General features: G+C 47.8%; 1 protein-coding gene across 5 annotated transcripts in view; it reads left to right on the plus strand.

Annotated features, from left to right (window-relative positions):
• The window catches only part of casz1 (castor zinc finger 1), a 98358-nt gene extending 84775 nt beyond the window's left edge, over positions 1-13583 (plus strand). For 4 of the 5 annotated variants that reach the window (XM_061258822.1, XM_061258826.1, XM_061258824.1 and 1 more), the window contains 9 exons: positions 137-300; positions 1036-1158; positions 1773-2090; positions 3360-3558; positions 4649-4820; positions 6808-6956; positions 7353-7581; positions 8876-9172; positions 10831-13583. In XM_061258822.1, the coding sequence (XP_061114806.1) occupies positions 137-300; positions 1036-1158; positions 1773-2090; positions 3360-3558; positions 4649-4820; positions 6808-6956; positions 7353-7581; positions 8876-9172; positions 10831-12113 (2934 nt within the window). In that variant the 3' untranslated portion in view covers positions 12114-13583. The remainder of the gene's footprint in view (positions 1-136; positions 301-1035; positions 1159-1772; positions 2091-3359; positions 3559-4648; positions 4821-6807; positions 6957-7352; positions 7582-8875; positions 9173-10830) is intronic. The other variant, XM_061258827.1, reaches the window with a different exon arrangement.
• The last annotated feature ends 1073 nt before the right edge of the window (positions 13584-14656 follow it).

The following is a 14656-nucleotide window of genomic DNA, read 5'->3' on the forward strand; positions in this document are numbered from 1 at the left end:
CAGTTCTTAATGACTGTGTGTGTGTGTGTGTGTTAAAGATATCACAGTGCTTAATGACTGGGTGTGTGTGTGTGTGTGTGTTTATGTGTGTGTGTTACAGATATCACAGTTCTTAATGACTGTGTGTGTGTTACAGATGTCGCAGGTGAACCCCGGTTTCTTCAGCGGGATGAGTCTGAAGGCGGAGCTGGAGGGCGGGCACGGTGTGGATAACTCTGAGGCTGCTCAGTACCTCAGCCGTGCCATGAAGAGGCCCATCCAGGACAAAGCTTCTGAGCTCTGGAGGACCTACCTGCGCAGGTAACACTAAACAGAGCACACACCTGTGTAGGTCACACATAACACAGCACATACCTGTGCAGGTAACACATAACACAGCACATACCTGTACAGGTAACACTAAACAGAGCACACACCTGTGCAGGTAACACAAACACAGACATACCTGTGCAGGTAACACTAAACACAGCACATACCTGTACAGGTAACACTAAACACAGCACATAACTGTACAGGTAACACATAACACAGCACATACCTGTGCAGGTAACACTAAACACAGCACATACCTGTACAGGTAACACTAAACACAGCACATACCTGTACAGGTAACACTAAACACAGCACATACCTGTACAGGTAACACATAACACAGCACATACCTGTGCAGGTAACACTAAACACAGCACATACCTGCGCAGGTAACACTAAACAGAGCACATACCTGTACAGGTAACACTAAACACAGGATATACCCATGCAGGTAACACAAAAACACAGCAACCCAAGAAAAACATATATGTCTTTGTTTCAAAAAATATGGAAGGCACCATACCTGGGCATTTAACAAAAAAAAATCTGAATCCACAAAGCAGCAGCCCTGTCAGCTCCGAGTAACCAGGGGCTGGCTCATTTTGGGTTCCCTTAATTCTGGGACTGGCTCCAGAGACGTTCCTTTGTGAGAGTCTTGCGGCAGTCAGCGGTGTTTGTATTTTCTCTGACGTGTGTTTTCCGTGGTGGTTCCCTCGCGCTCAGGTTCGGCACGGATGATTTCTGCGAGGCCCACTGTGACTTCCTGCAGAAGGTCCACTTCCACTGCGTGGTGGAGGACTGCGGGGCCCTGTTCAGCACCGTGGACGGCGCAGTCAAGCACGCCAAGTGAGTGTAGACCGGGGATCCTCAAATCTCACCCTCAAATCCAAATACAGCCCTGGGTTTTCTTTTCTCCCTGGTTAATTAACTGAACAATTAGTGCTAATGATTGATCTTCACACCTGACTCCCAGGTAAAGGGAGGTTGACAAACCAGTAATTCCAACCTAGTGCTGTAATTTGAGGAACAGGGGTGTGTAGGCACCTTCCCTCTGCCGCCAACCTGGACACATAACTTCTGCGGTGTCTTTTTATTAAGGTTCTTTTGTTTTTCCAACACAATTGGATAAACGGTTTTTCCCATCTTTAAGAACAGCTCAAACTCAAATGGTGTGTGCAGATAATACAATTAGCCCTTGTGCTTCTACTGGAATGCACAAATGTGCTGTTAAAGTTCCTCCACGTCAGTGCCCTATACGCGCTCTGTAATTAAAGGCATGTTTATACAGCAGTGCTGCTCGGCAATGTGGACCATGCTGGGAGTTTTAACACTCAGAAGACAATCGTGTACAAACTCTTTTTTTTAAATCTTTTTTTTTTATTACTGTTCTTGAACAGTATGTGCCAGCTCCCTTCACTCAGGGCAGGGCGCTGACTGTCTCTCCTTTTACGCGTTGTCAGTTTCCACTTCCGGGCGACCCTGAAGGTGAAGTCGGAGCCCTCCTATAACGACTCCAAGGACACCAACGAGGGGCCCAACTCCCAGCCCTCGGCGCCCGTCTCCATGGTGACCGCGCCCTCCATGGAGGTGCCCACCATCACGACGGCGGGGGGCTTCGGCTCGTCCCCCTCCATGCTGGCCTGGAAGCAGCTGGCCGGCTCCATCCCCCAGCTGCCCGCCTCCATGCCCAACCTGCCGGCCACCTCTCCCCTGGCCACCACCTCCCTGGAGAACGCCAAGCCCCAGGTCAAGCCTGGCTTCCTCCAGTTCCAGGACAAGTGAGTTTTCGCACGTGACGTTGCACGTTGTTTGGCTGATGCTTTTATCCAAAGCGACTCGCAGTTGATTAGGCTAAGCAGGAGCGATGCAGGGTTAAGGGCCTTGCCCAATGGCTGTGCAGATCTTATTACATTACATTACATTACATTACATTATTGGCATTTGGCAGACGCTCTTATCCAGAGCGACGTACAGTTGATTAGACTAAGCACAATTAGACTAAGGACAATCCTCCCCTGGAGCAATGCAGGGTTAAGGGCCTTGCTCAAGGGCCCAACGGCTGTGCGGATCTTATTGGGGCTACACCGGGGATCAAACCACCGACCTTGCGCGTCCCAGTCCTTGCGAGTACCTTAACCACTACACGACAGGCCGCTCCTGTACAGCAGACTACTATCAAATCAATCGATTATATCTGCATATAGCTTCTTTACTGAGAATTGTTGCAAAATCATGCTTTACAGAGTGACAGAAGGAAAATTGAGTGAAAAAACAAGCAAGCAGTGAGTTAAAAAAAAAGTCCCCAGGGAAAGCTGGTGGCAGCCATTTAATAGGAGGTCATTATAAAGCCTTAACCGATACATGTTTTCACCAGTGAGATCTCTAATTATGGTACAATAGCATCAACCACAGTTCGGTTCACTCTAATGTTGCTCCTCAGTGTCTTAAGGAAAGCATATACGTGCAGATACAAAGGACAGTATTAAAGCAAACGTTTGTAGCTCTATAGCGTACTGTATGTACCTGCTATGCATTAGACCGCGGCTCTAAGTATTGGCTTCTGTGGTGTTTCCGGCCTAATGTCATAATGTAGGTCCCTCATGTTCTGCATTGTTGCTCTTTAGAGCTCCCATTACCTTAAGCCGACTGCACCACCCTTCTCTTATCTGCATTCTGGGAGCGGCCATTTTGTGAGCAATCTGACCTTTGTTCCAGCAATGCTGTTTAGTCATGTTATTTGACACACATTATTTGGGTGACATTGGCTCAGGCAGTAAGAGCAGTCATCTGGCAGTTGGAGGGTTGCTCCTGATGAGCTGGTCGGCGCCTTGCATGGCAGCCAATCGCTGTTGGTGTGTGAGTGTGTGTATGAATGGCTGGATGAGAAGCATCAATTGTGCAGTGCTTTGGATAAAGGCACAATTTAAATTTCCTACCATTTACTATTCACATTTTTTCCATTTCGCGCTTAGCGCCTTGCTGATGGTTTTTTTCCGTTCTGTTCTGTTCTGTGCTAAAACGACACTTGTTGCGCATCCTCTTTTCAGCGACCCGTGCCTGGCTACGGACTGCAAGTACTCCAACAAGTTTCACTTCCACTGCCTGTTCGGCAACTGCAAGTACGTGTGCAAGACGTCCGGGAAGGCTGAGTCTCACTGTCTGGACCACATCAACCCCAACAACAACCTGATCAACGTGCGCGACCAGTTCTCCTACTACTCCCTCCAGTGTCTCTGTCCTAACCAGGTGAGTCCAGGAGCGGGCCCGCTGACCAGAACCAGAACCAGAACTGGGGTGGTATCTGACCGGGGTTCTTAACAAGGTCAGGAGGCCGCAAGAGTTGTTCACTTCCCCGTCTTGTTCTTATTCTGATCACTTGTATTTTGACAGGGTAACAGTGATGGTTCCATTGTAGCGTGTATTAATGGTCAGTTACCGAATAATCGGATTGCTCAAACGAGCAATAAATAAAATCAGCCAATCTAGGCTCATAATTTACCTGCATACATCTGATCAATGCAATAAAGCATCTGATCAATATGAATTTGGTTACGCTACATATTTTCATGCCATATTAACTTAAAAGGACGGTTGTCTCATTTTGACTTACGGAGTAAAACAAATTTGAAGAAATTCCCTGCTTCCTGTCTTGCGCAGATTTCTAAATAAGATCTATCGCTCTCTCCCCCTCTGTCTCAATCTCTCTCTTCTCTCTCAATCTCCCTCTGCTCTATCTCTCTCTCCTCCCTCTTCTCTCTCTCAGTCTCTCTTTCTCCTCCCACCTCCTCTGTACTCATATTTGGGGGTAAAACAGTGTAAATGAATTCAGTTATGCCTCTCCCACCCGTTCCTCAGTAAACAGGACTCTCACGAGGGGCTCCTGTTCCCCCGCTCCTTTGGGACCCTCAGCTCGGAAAACAGATGGCAGGTTTCAGTCATGAGAGGGAGGGAGGGAGAGAGGGAGAGAGAGAGGGAGGGAGAGAGGGAGACAAGGAGGGAGGGAGAGAGAAAGGGAGAGAGGGAGGGAGGGACAGAGAGAGGGAGAGAGGGAGAGAGAGGGAGGTAAGACAATTGCACTGCAAATGAGATGTGCTGGGAAGGAGGGGCACTGAGGCCTGGATACCTCAACTTCACAGGAAAAGGGCTGGGGTTGGGATTTGAGGGGCCGGTATTGGGATTCAGGGTTCTGGCTCAGGTGCTTGGCCCAGGTAGCTTAGAATCTAGGGTTCTCAAAAGTGGGTCATTTTACTTTTGGCAATGCTGCACCCCCCATACCGTGTTCATGCCTGTTGCTGGTTAACGCTGACCGGCGGTATTCGGCTCGTCCCCTCTCTAGCATTGCGAGTTTCGGATGAGGGGGCACTACCACTGTCTGAGACCCGGCTGCTACTTCGTCACCAACATCACCACCAAGCTGCCCTGGCACGTCAAGAAGCACGAGAAGGCGGAGCGGAGAGCCGCCAACGGCTTCAAGTACTTCACCAAACGGGAGGAGTGCGGTAGGCTAGGTACGGGGGCGGGGCTCATAGCACACACAACCTGTGGAGCAGCACACGACAACCGGGCCGTGTCCTCCACCTTATGTCACTCAATAAAGACGCCCGCTTCTCAGTGGCCCATGCAGTATGAACTGGTTCGGAGGCAAAGCCGTTGCGTAATGGTGCTGTAATTACACATTGATCCCCACGTCTACCGCACGCCCGCACTTTCTACATTTTCCACACCGCTCAGCTCTGCTGCTGTTCCTGGCCCTCAGCTGTTAGTTATCAATGGACTGCTGATCAATGCATTTTACCCTGTGAGGTGTAGGATTTTTTTTTCAGAAATAATGATTGAGTAATGATTGTTACATTAGCATTAGAATTTTCACTTACATTCAACTCATGTATTTGTGATCTTACACCTCAAAGGGTTAAATAGTGGCAGTTAAGTTCAGTTCTCTCTTCATGATGTAGGCTACATTATGCTGTGAGTTTTTAATTTTTCATGACAAGCACTAATTGACATGGCAGGTAATTTTATTAACTGGCACAGAAATAAACAGGTATTTTTACCTGTTCTGTTTAACTTGGAGCACTTAGAATCAATTTACATGTTTCTAGTTTCTACGTGTTTCCAAAAATCTAAGGTTATTCCCCTCCCTCAGAGCAGTGAGCATCGAGAAGAAAATGTATCTGCCTTTTCTTATATTAATAAACTTATGTATTTATAGTAGGCAATCAGGTTGACGGTTGTCTTTTTATGTGTATTTAACCTGCCAAGAACAAGTAATTAAAGGAGTTTGGTAATTACAGGGCTTGTTTAGTCACTGTGTTTGTGTTGCTGCGTTTTTTTTTTTCCAAAGCTGAATCGTCAGCACACACTACTAAAGCGAGAAGCTGTTTTTCTCTCAGTTTTTTGCTGGAGGTCGACAGACAAACAAAGTGCCGCGTATCTGCCGGCCCTTTGTGCCCTGCTTTAATATGGCCGTTGTATTGTTAGTGGGAGGGGGGGGGGGGAGAGGAAAAAAAAAAAACTTTTACAAAAGCAAACACAGCTCTCATAAAGAACTGATGGTTCAGCAGGGCGCTTGAGAGTGGTCTCCATGGCTACGGCGGTAAACACAAGTTTGGTTATGATGTTACCTAGATTCCGCTCCTACAAAAGGCCCCCGATGTTTCAGCAGCCGCGGCTGTTTGCTCAACTTTGCATGTTTTTCGCGTTATAGCCGGCGTGTGCCCGAAAGCTATTCGATGACACGGGGCATTGTACAGTGCCCCGGTCGCCACGGCAACCGACCAGCCCCGCACCTGGCCCGCGTGTTACCCTTTCAATTATTTCCGCGAGCATGATTTATAATAAAATTATTAGTAGCTTGCCACAATATTTGATTAAGTTACAAAGAAAAAAAAAGCAGTGACTTAATTTGAATTCATATAGCAATTAGACAATGGCTGCTGTGGAATAAAATGTATTAAAAAAATGCTGCAATGGATAGTTTTTGAAAAATTAATTTACTTTAGGAGTAATTGGTTACGTCAGTTGCCAGTGGTATGCCTATATTTTCGTTAAATATAATTCATTTAAATGGCAATTAAATAAATACAATTCTGTTCTGGAAGTGAAAGTGCTCTACAACTGTGCCGTGTTACTCTGAGGTTATCATACATGGTGGAGCATGAAAGTATATTTGTGAAATTTGATAAAAAATTGGATAGTTAAGTTAGAGAACAAATCCACATCAGCAGGTTCTCCCACCCCAGTGGGTTTTAGTTGAGCGCGTGTCAGAACACATTAAAACCCAACGGAGCGAGCAAACCTTCACGTACCGCACCGAGAGCACATGAACAACTTACACTGCCAAAGTGCGCTTCACAAAATGGAGGCGCGCCAACTGCATCAGGCCCTCTGATTGGATGACTCCTCGTGCATGCTACTTGTAAAAAAAAAACCTGTTTAACCCGGGCCCTGGTTTCTGACTGCGCTGTACCCTGCCACCTGTCCCCTGACGCCCAGGCTGCAAGTACAACCAGGTGAACAGCCACTTCCACTGCATCCGGGAGGGCTGCCAGTTCTCCTTCCTGCTCAAGCACCAGATGACCTCACACGCCCGCAAGCACATGAGGAGGATGCTGGGGAAGAACTTCGACAGGGTTCCATCCCAGGTAGGTAGCCATGGTTACGTGCGGGGGGGGGGGGGGGGGGGGGGGGTGCCTGACCTCTAGCCAGGCAAACAGTGGCCGCGGTATCTCTTGGTGTGTTGAATGCGCGTGAGACCATGCAAACGGCGTACAGGAAATTTAGCGATGGGACATTGCCGGCGGCGGTTTTGCATACTGCGAATATGCAAACACGCAGACATACAGAAACTCTCACCTCTTTGAAAAACAGCCGTGGCACGCATCCGCTGTGACGAGACTCTGTACCCGCCGCTGTGCCCGGCTGTGTGGCTCAGGGGCCAGCGGCGGAGGTGCTGGTGCCGCCCCTGTTTAAGCCCCTTACTGCTCCCACCCCCAAAATGTAACAATTGCCCCTGTGTGCCCCCCCCCCCCCCCCTCCAGGCGTCCCACAGTCATAGACACGATGAGATGCAGCACATGGCCAACATGTCGTCAGGCTCCATGGGCAGCCATTCGGGCCTCAACCCCGGCTTCTCCCACATGATGGACGAAACGGACGACTACATGGACTACATGGGGGGGGGCAGCCCCCTGGGCCTCTCGTCCGAGTCTTCCAACCAGGACCGCAGCTGCACCAGCACCCCCGTGGACAACGAGAGCTCCCCCGCAGGTAAGGCCCAGCGCTGGGGGCCCAAGGCTGCCACACCGGGGGGGCCCAGGGCGGGGAACGGGGACGTATAGTCATGCATAACAGCACTGTTAATGACGCCGCATCATCAGTTAATGATGTCGCCGTGCTAGTGTGGGAAGTATGCATTTGAACTGTGATATAAACACGTCGCAGAATGGCAGCCATTTTGTGGTACGGAGTGGACATTGAGAGTGTTGTGTGTCAGTGATGAGGCGTCGGAGGCAGTGGGTACGGTCAGGATGGTGTGTGAACATTCATAGACTCGTTTGATCAAGCTCATTTTAATCTGACGCGATGCACTTGGTTCATATGCATGCAAGAGAAGTGCTACATTTTTGTTTTTTTTTATAGATCCTTAAATTCTGCTCTTGTTCAAATGCCCTTTATTGTGCCCCTCAACTCCTGTCTGGGAGGAAGAAATCAATAGCAAATAAAAAAAAAAGTGAGCCTAAAGTCTATCACCAGGCCTAAAAATAACTTTTTAAATATTCAAAGGTCATTTTCAAACCATCGTTTTTGTTCCTTGTTTTTAGAAAACCCTTTCATAATCTTGGTTAGGTTAGACGAGGTGAAAAAAGCTGACAGCGCGGTGATTGTTTTATTTCAGTTGTACTGTCTTTCAGTTGAGTCACATAAAAGTACCTCTTGTCTATAAACCATAGGCCCCGGCAAACGTTTTCCGTACTTTATGACATTTATCAAATTATGGCGCTGTAAATTGATTTTACGGTCCTCTCCACCGCCCCTTGCATTTGGGTTTTCCCTGTGGCCAAGCCGGGGTAGTGCCGGCCTGCACTCTGCACCCACACGGGGAGAGCTCCAGTAAGACCTGGCTCTCTCCGGTTCTCTCCGGTTCTCTCTATCTCTCTATCTCTCAATCTCTCTCTCGGGCTCTCACTCCCTCTCTCTCTCTATCTCTATCTCTCTCTCACTCTCTCTAAGGAAGAGTTCCGATAGTCTCCTCCCCTTCTAAGTTCTTGCCTTGCCTTCATCAAATGAGTCTATATAATTTTTTTTCTTCATGTTATTTTTGATTTCAAATGTTATCTTCCATTCTCACCATTGTTGCTTGGGCTGTTTGGGTTCTCGTTTTCATTTGGCTTTCTTTCTTTGTGGTTTTTTTGTTATCTCCTCCCTCTGTGTACCTTCCACCCCTGTCTGTGCTTGTGTGTGTGTGTGTGTGTGTGTGTGTACGTACGTGTGTGTGTGTGTGTGTGTGTGTGTGTCTCTCCACCCCACCCTGTCCCACATCCTGGACAACCTGTCTCTGTAGGATCAGGCTGCCAGGTCACTGTTCCTGCCACCACAGCCCCCGCTGACACTACTGCTACCCACAATGCACCTCCGCCCCAGCCTCAGCCTCCATCTTTCTCTCCGGCACTTCTCAGGCCTCCTCTTCCCTCGCTCCCATACCTCCTCTCTCCATCCTGTCTCTCATACTCTCTGCTCAGCGCCTCGCTCGGAGCGACTCGGGGCGTTGTCATGCCAACCAGCACGCAGGCTTTCAGTCCGATCGTTGCCACTCCGTCGGCGGTTAAAAATGACGTCCCTATAGTGCAGGACGCTGCAGGTACTTTTCCCCGACGCAAGCAAACACAGGCAACAGGCGCAGAAAACTGCTGTACCAGACAGACGAGTCTAGCGCCTAGGCTAGTGAATACTTACAGTTTAAGAGCGCATGATTTTCTCACTCATTCTCCTTGTAAAATGTGTTTTTGCCAACATGTCTTTTTTTAACAATGAGCCGGGAGGCCACAATCATATCTTTTATTGTAAATTCCAAGCAGAAAAGTTAAAAGTGTATCGTAAGACAGATGAGTCTATAATGCTATCTTTGGAGGAAAACAGCAGTGGGAAATCTGGTGGCTCTGTGTGATCACTGGGCGTGGGCATACATGAGAAGAAGGGACTCGCTTTTGTTTTAACAAACTTGCACTACAACTTCATTGTTAACATTGTTTTTCTTTGACTAATATATTTTTGTGCGGTGCCAAGTCCTAAGGCACATTTTTCATTATATTTTTCCATGTTTTTTTCTTAGTATTAAGGGTGGAAACATTACAAAACTGGTTCCCTACCACAGAGTTATGTTAAATTGTTCTCTGCATAACTGCCAATGCTCAAGATATGACAATGTGATATGTGTGATTAAACTACGTGTACTTTAAGTTATTATAAAAGAATCTTATAAAACATGTATAAGTGTTATAAATTCTTTGCCGAAAAATATAGTGCAAGTAAGTAAAGTTGATGTTATACAGGTAACTCCATACAGGATATCATTATGCATTTTCCCTGGTTGTTCACATAAGAGAAGTAATGCCAGACAGATTAATACATACAATAAAACATTCCCAGGAGTGGACTGTGCATGTAGACAGTGACCAGGAGGGCATGTTGGAAACATGACTGAAAGATGATCTACTGCAGAGGTCCTCCATATTCTACGATCGCTTGTCTCTCTCTTCCCCAAGTTTCCTAATTCCCCATTTCAGTAGGATGAGGAACACAGCCCCTCTAAGCTCCAGTCCAGCCTGTATTAAACGCCCTTTATTTTAAGTGTGTTAGAGTTTTATTGAGGCCCCTCGGTTCGTGTCAGGCGGGCCCAGGATGGTGCTGTTAGCCCTGACCCCGAGCTGATCCCATAGGTGCGCCTCCCTCGTATGCAGAGGTGCAGGAGGTCCGGCAGCTTGGCGGCGGACTCTGCGGGCATCCATTAAACGCCTCGGGTTTCCTTTGTCATGAAATTACCTCCATTAATGTTATTCATTATTCATCACTGGCGCGTGCCTGTGAGGTTCTGAGCCAGCCAGCAGGGGTGTGAATCACTCACCTGTCCACTGCGGGCAGGCCTCTGAACAGCACGGCCGCTTTGAGCCAAAATGGCGCCTGGTTTCCTAATGAAGTGCAGAGTAGAGCCAGGGAAGGGTGTTCTGCTGTCGTTAACATAACAGAACAGGCCATTCAGCACAGTAGTACTCGGCTTTTCCTACCACTAAAGTGTACCCAATGTTTATTTTATCTAAAAGCTAGATTGTATCTAGCGCCATTATCAAGCCCGGTCTTGAAAACCCCCCAGAGTTTCTGCCTCCAACTACATGACCTGGCATGCTACTTTGCTCTTTGTTGAAGATACTCTGTCTTTGTTGGTGGGGGCTGAGACACTGCGTGTCATGTGACTGTGGAGACTGATGCCTTTGCCCCCCCCCCCCCCCCCCCCCTCTCCAGGCAACACCATCTCTATCCCCACCGCGGCAGGAGCCAAGAAGCGCTTCTGGATCATCGAGGACATGTCCCCCTTCGGCAAGCGGCGCAAGACAGCCTCGTCGCGGAAGATGCTGGACGAGGGCATGATGCTGGAGGGCTTCCGGCGCTACGACCTGTACGAGGACTGCAAGGACGCGGGCTGCCAGTTCTCCCTGAAGGTGACGCACTACCACTGCACGCGCGAGAACTGCGGCTACAAGTTCTGCGGCCGCACCCACATGTACAAGCACGCCCAGCACCACGACCGCGTGGACAACCTGGTGCTGGACGACTTCAAGCGCTTCAAGTCGTCGCTGAGCTGCAACTTCCCCGACTGCCAGTTCTCGGGCAACAGCACCCACTTCCACTGCCTGCGCTGCGGCTTCCGCTGTACCGACAGCACCAAGGTGACCGCCCACCGCAAGCACCACGGCAAGCAGGACGTGATCAGCGCGGCGGGCTTCTGCCAGTTCAGCTCCAGCGTGGACTGCGAGGTGACCGACTGCAAGTACAAGCTGAAGTGCTCGCACTTCCACTGCACCTACCCGGAGTGCAAGCACACGGTGGTGGGCATGTCCCAGATGGACTCCCACAAGCGCAAGCACGAGAAGCAGGAGCGGGGCGAGCTGCCGTCCGTCTCGCCCAATCGGGAGGCCCATCTCATGGGCGGGGTCTCCGCGCCCTCCGCGTCCGCCGGTCTACCCGCCGCCTCCCCCATCGCCCCGGGGTTCTCCCTCAACAGCAGCGGCGGCGGCAGCAACAACGTCCCCGCCATGTTCCTCCACTCCGCCCGGGGCGGCCCCGCGTACGAGCACCCCGCGTACGAGCACCCCGCTTCTTCCATCAACCTGGACGGGTCGCTCAACCTGGGCACCGACCCGTCCAGCTCCCTGTTCTTCCTGAAGAACCCGTCCGGCCTGGGGCTCAACGACTCCCTGGACCTGAGCCGCAAGATGCAGCAGGACGCCCTGAGCCTGGACGGGCCCGACTCCGCCCCGCTGGCCCCGCCCGGGGCCCAGGACGACACCACGGGCACGTCGGGCGACGCCGAGGACGACCTCTCCCCCGAGGAGGAGCTGAACGCCGAGGAGGAGGAGGAGGAGGACGAGGACGAGGGCGAGGAGGACCTGAACACGGACTCGTACGAAGACTCCATGCCGGAGGTCGAGGGCCCGGACGGCGATAAGGACAACGGAGAGAGCTTCGACGCTTCCACAAACCACGCTGACTCTTCCCAGCCGGAGATCCCGGAGGCCGACCCCTGAGCACCACTGTACAGAAACGGACGAGAAGAAAAAAAAACCCCGCAAAACTATGAACAAACACAAATTAACGCGGGCCTCGTTTAACACGCGAAAGGACATTGCCGATGATAAGACAACAAAAAAAATATACAAATACGACGGCCCAAAATGATTTATTATGATGTTTACAAGATGACCAACATTATTAATTTAATTATGCATAACGAATGAACAGAAGAAAAAAAAAAACATATAAATGAGGCCCTCTTTTACACACGGGCGGAAATTTAAAACCTTTTCCTACACATCAGTCTTTTTTGTGTGCGTGCATGTTTGACTTTTATTTTTTTTTGTTCGTTACTTTTTCGTGTGTGGAAAAAAAAACACCATAAAGAAAAAAAAGAAAATATATATAGCTATAAACTCTACGTGTGTGGATGTTGATATACAAAGGAAATTGTCAGTTCAGTCATTACATGAACTGCTGATCCCTGGATAACGGCTAAAGGGAAATCACTGTATAAATATACATAGGGAGATTTATTAAAGAGGTTGTATTAGAATATCTGATTTCAATGAAAAACACAATGCAGCATTATTATTATTATTAATATTATTATTATTTTATTATTATTATTCTTATTATTATTATTATTATTATTATTGAAGTGCAGGGGCTCTGCATTCGTGCTTTAGCTTTTTATTTTTATTTTTTTATTTTTTTTTCTGTTTTACGTTTAATGATTAAATTCTCCAGTCAGAAATACTGTTGGACAGTAGCATCCTAGTTTCCATTCCATGCCCCCGGCTGACTCCCCCCCGTCTCTCTGGATCCAGCGGCTGCCGTGGCGTCCTCACACCCAGCTGGCAGAAGGGCTTCAGGCGGAGAGCGGCGCGTGGCTCTCCGCGCGTAGAGGCCTCGCTGGAAGAACTCTAACCTCCCGCCAGCAGTTCAGCTCTCTCGCTGTTGCCGCGTCTAACGATGGCCTCCGTTTGTTTACCTTCCGGGTTTCTGCGTATGATTAGTGCACTTTTATGTGGATGAACATATATATTTAAATGCGTTAAGAACATATGTATATTTAAAATGGGTTTTTTTTTTTTTCGTTTGTTCGTTTGTTTCTAACTGTTCAGAAGTTATTGCATAATTGTTGCATCATTTTTCCGTTGGCACAGGGATGACCGGTTTGAAGGCGAGGTTTTTTTTTTTTTTTGTCTTGTTTGTTTGAATTTTGCTGGAAGTTTCTCCCTGCTAAAGTGTCCAGTGGAAGGGCCAGTTAAACGAAATAGGGAAATGAAGAGATGACGCAGGAGACGAGCTCTCCTGCCCGTGGACTGGCTCGTTAGCGAGAGCGGTCGAAGGTGCTACCGACCGGGAGGTTAAAACGGAGCGACTGTTCCCTCCCTGGTCTTCAGGACACACGTGTGGACAAGTGTATCCTTCACCAAACACCGGTTTCCTGCTCTGAATGTAGAGAGAACCTGAGGAAGTATGGGGGGAGGGGAAGGGGGGGGTGGATTTGTTTTGTTTTCTTTTGTGTAGCATGAACCAATAGATGAAAACAAGATGGAGGGGGGCCAGAGAGTGTGGTTTCCAAAAGCCTCTCTCCCTCAGAACCCTCTGCATATCCAGTTACAGAGAGTAAACATCATGAGATTAACTTGCTGAGGGTTTGAATGGACTGAACCGCAGAAAAGTGGAGTCACTAAGATTTAATGAGGGATGGGGGGGGTTGTACAGAAAGAAGACGACGTGTTTATATTTGTGTTGTTCTCCCTCAGCCAAGACAGTGGTTGAGTTTCAATTGTAATGGTTTTATTTAATATTTATGTGACCTTGCAATGAGATTTTAGGGTGTTTTGCACTTTTTTAGGTTCATTTTTACTTTATAAAAAAAAAATTCTGCTTATATCTTTGAACAGGGAAATTTCTTTACGTTATTGTTTCAGTTCAGTTTGCTTTGATGCACAAATAATTGTTTAGTGTGACGAAAGAACTGTTGTTCTGTGTTTTATTTAAAAATGAGGTTTGTTATTATTTGCTTCCATAATTGGATGAATTGAATATGAAAAAGGCCTACCAGGTGTATCTGTGGTAGCACCATGAGAAACACTATTAAAGGACTGTGATTTAAATCAAATATTGAAATACTCAGATAGTTCTGAATTACAAAAAGGTTTTGTAGCCGAGCCTGTCTCTTGGTTCACTGTGTCTTTCGACCTCTGGAACAACTGTGTATGAAGTCCAGGAGCCGAAAACGTTTTATTGAAATGATTTCTTCAACGTGGCTCTGAAAAAAAAATATGATATAGGTAATTAAATGTGTAGATGATGATCTTCAAAATATTGTTTCCAGAAAAAAGTTGTACAGTATTTTTTCTGTAAGAAATAACTATAAATGAACAAAAAGCTCTTTGATGAAAACCTTCCCATAACAAGAAAAGAATAAAAAAAGGAGAAAAAAAAGAAAAGGAAAAAAATACATTTTAAAATAGTCACATCATAGTTTGCTTGTGTGCGTGAACTTTTTTTTCTTCTCCATTTTCTCCCTCTTAGATGTAGA

The sequence above is a fragment of the Conger conger genome, chromosome 10, assembly GCF_963514075.1.
Source record: "Conger conger chromosome 10, fConCon1.1, whole genome shotgun sequence".
Classification (NCBI taxonomy): domain Eukaryota; kingdom Metazoa; phylum Chordata; class Actinopteri; order Anguilliformes; family Congridae; genus Conger; species Conger conger.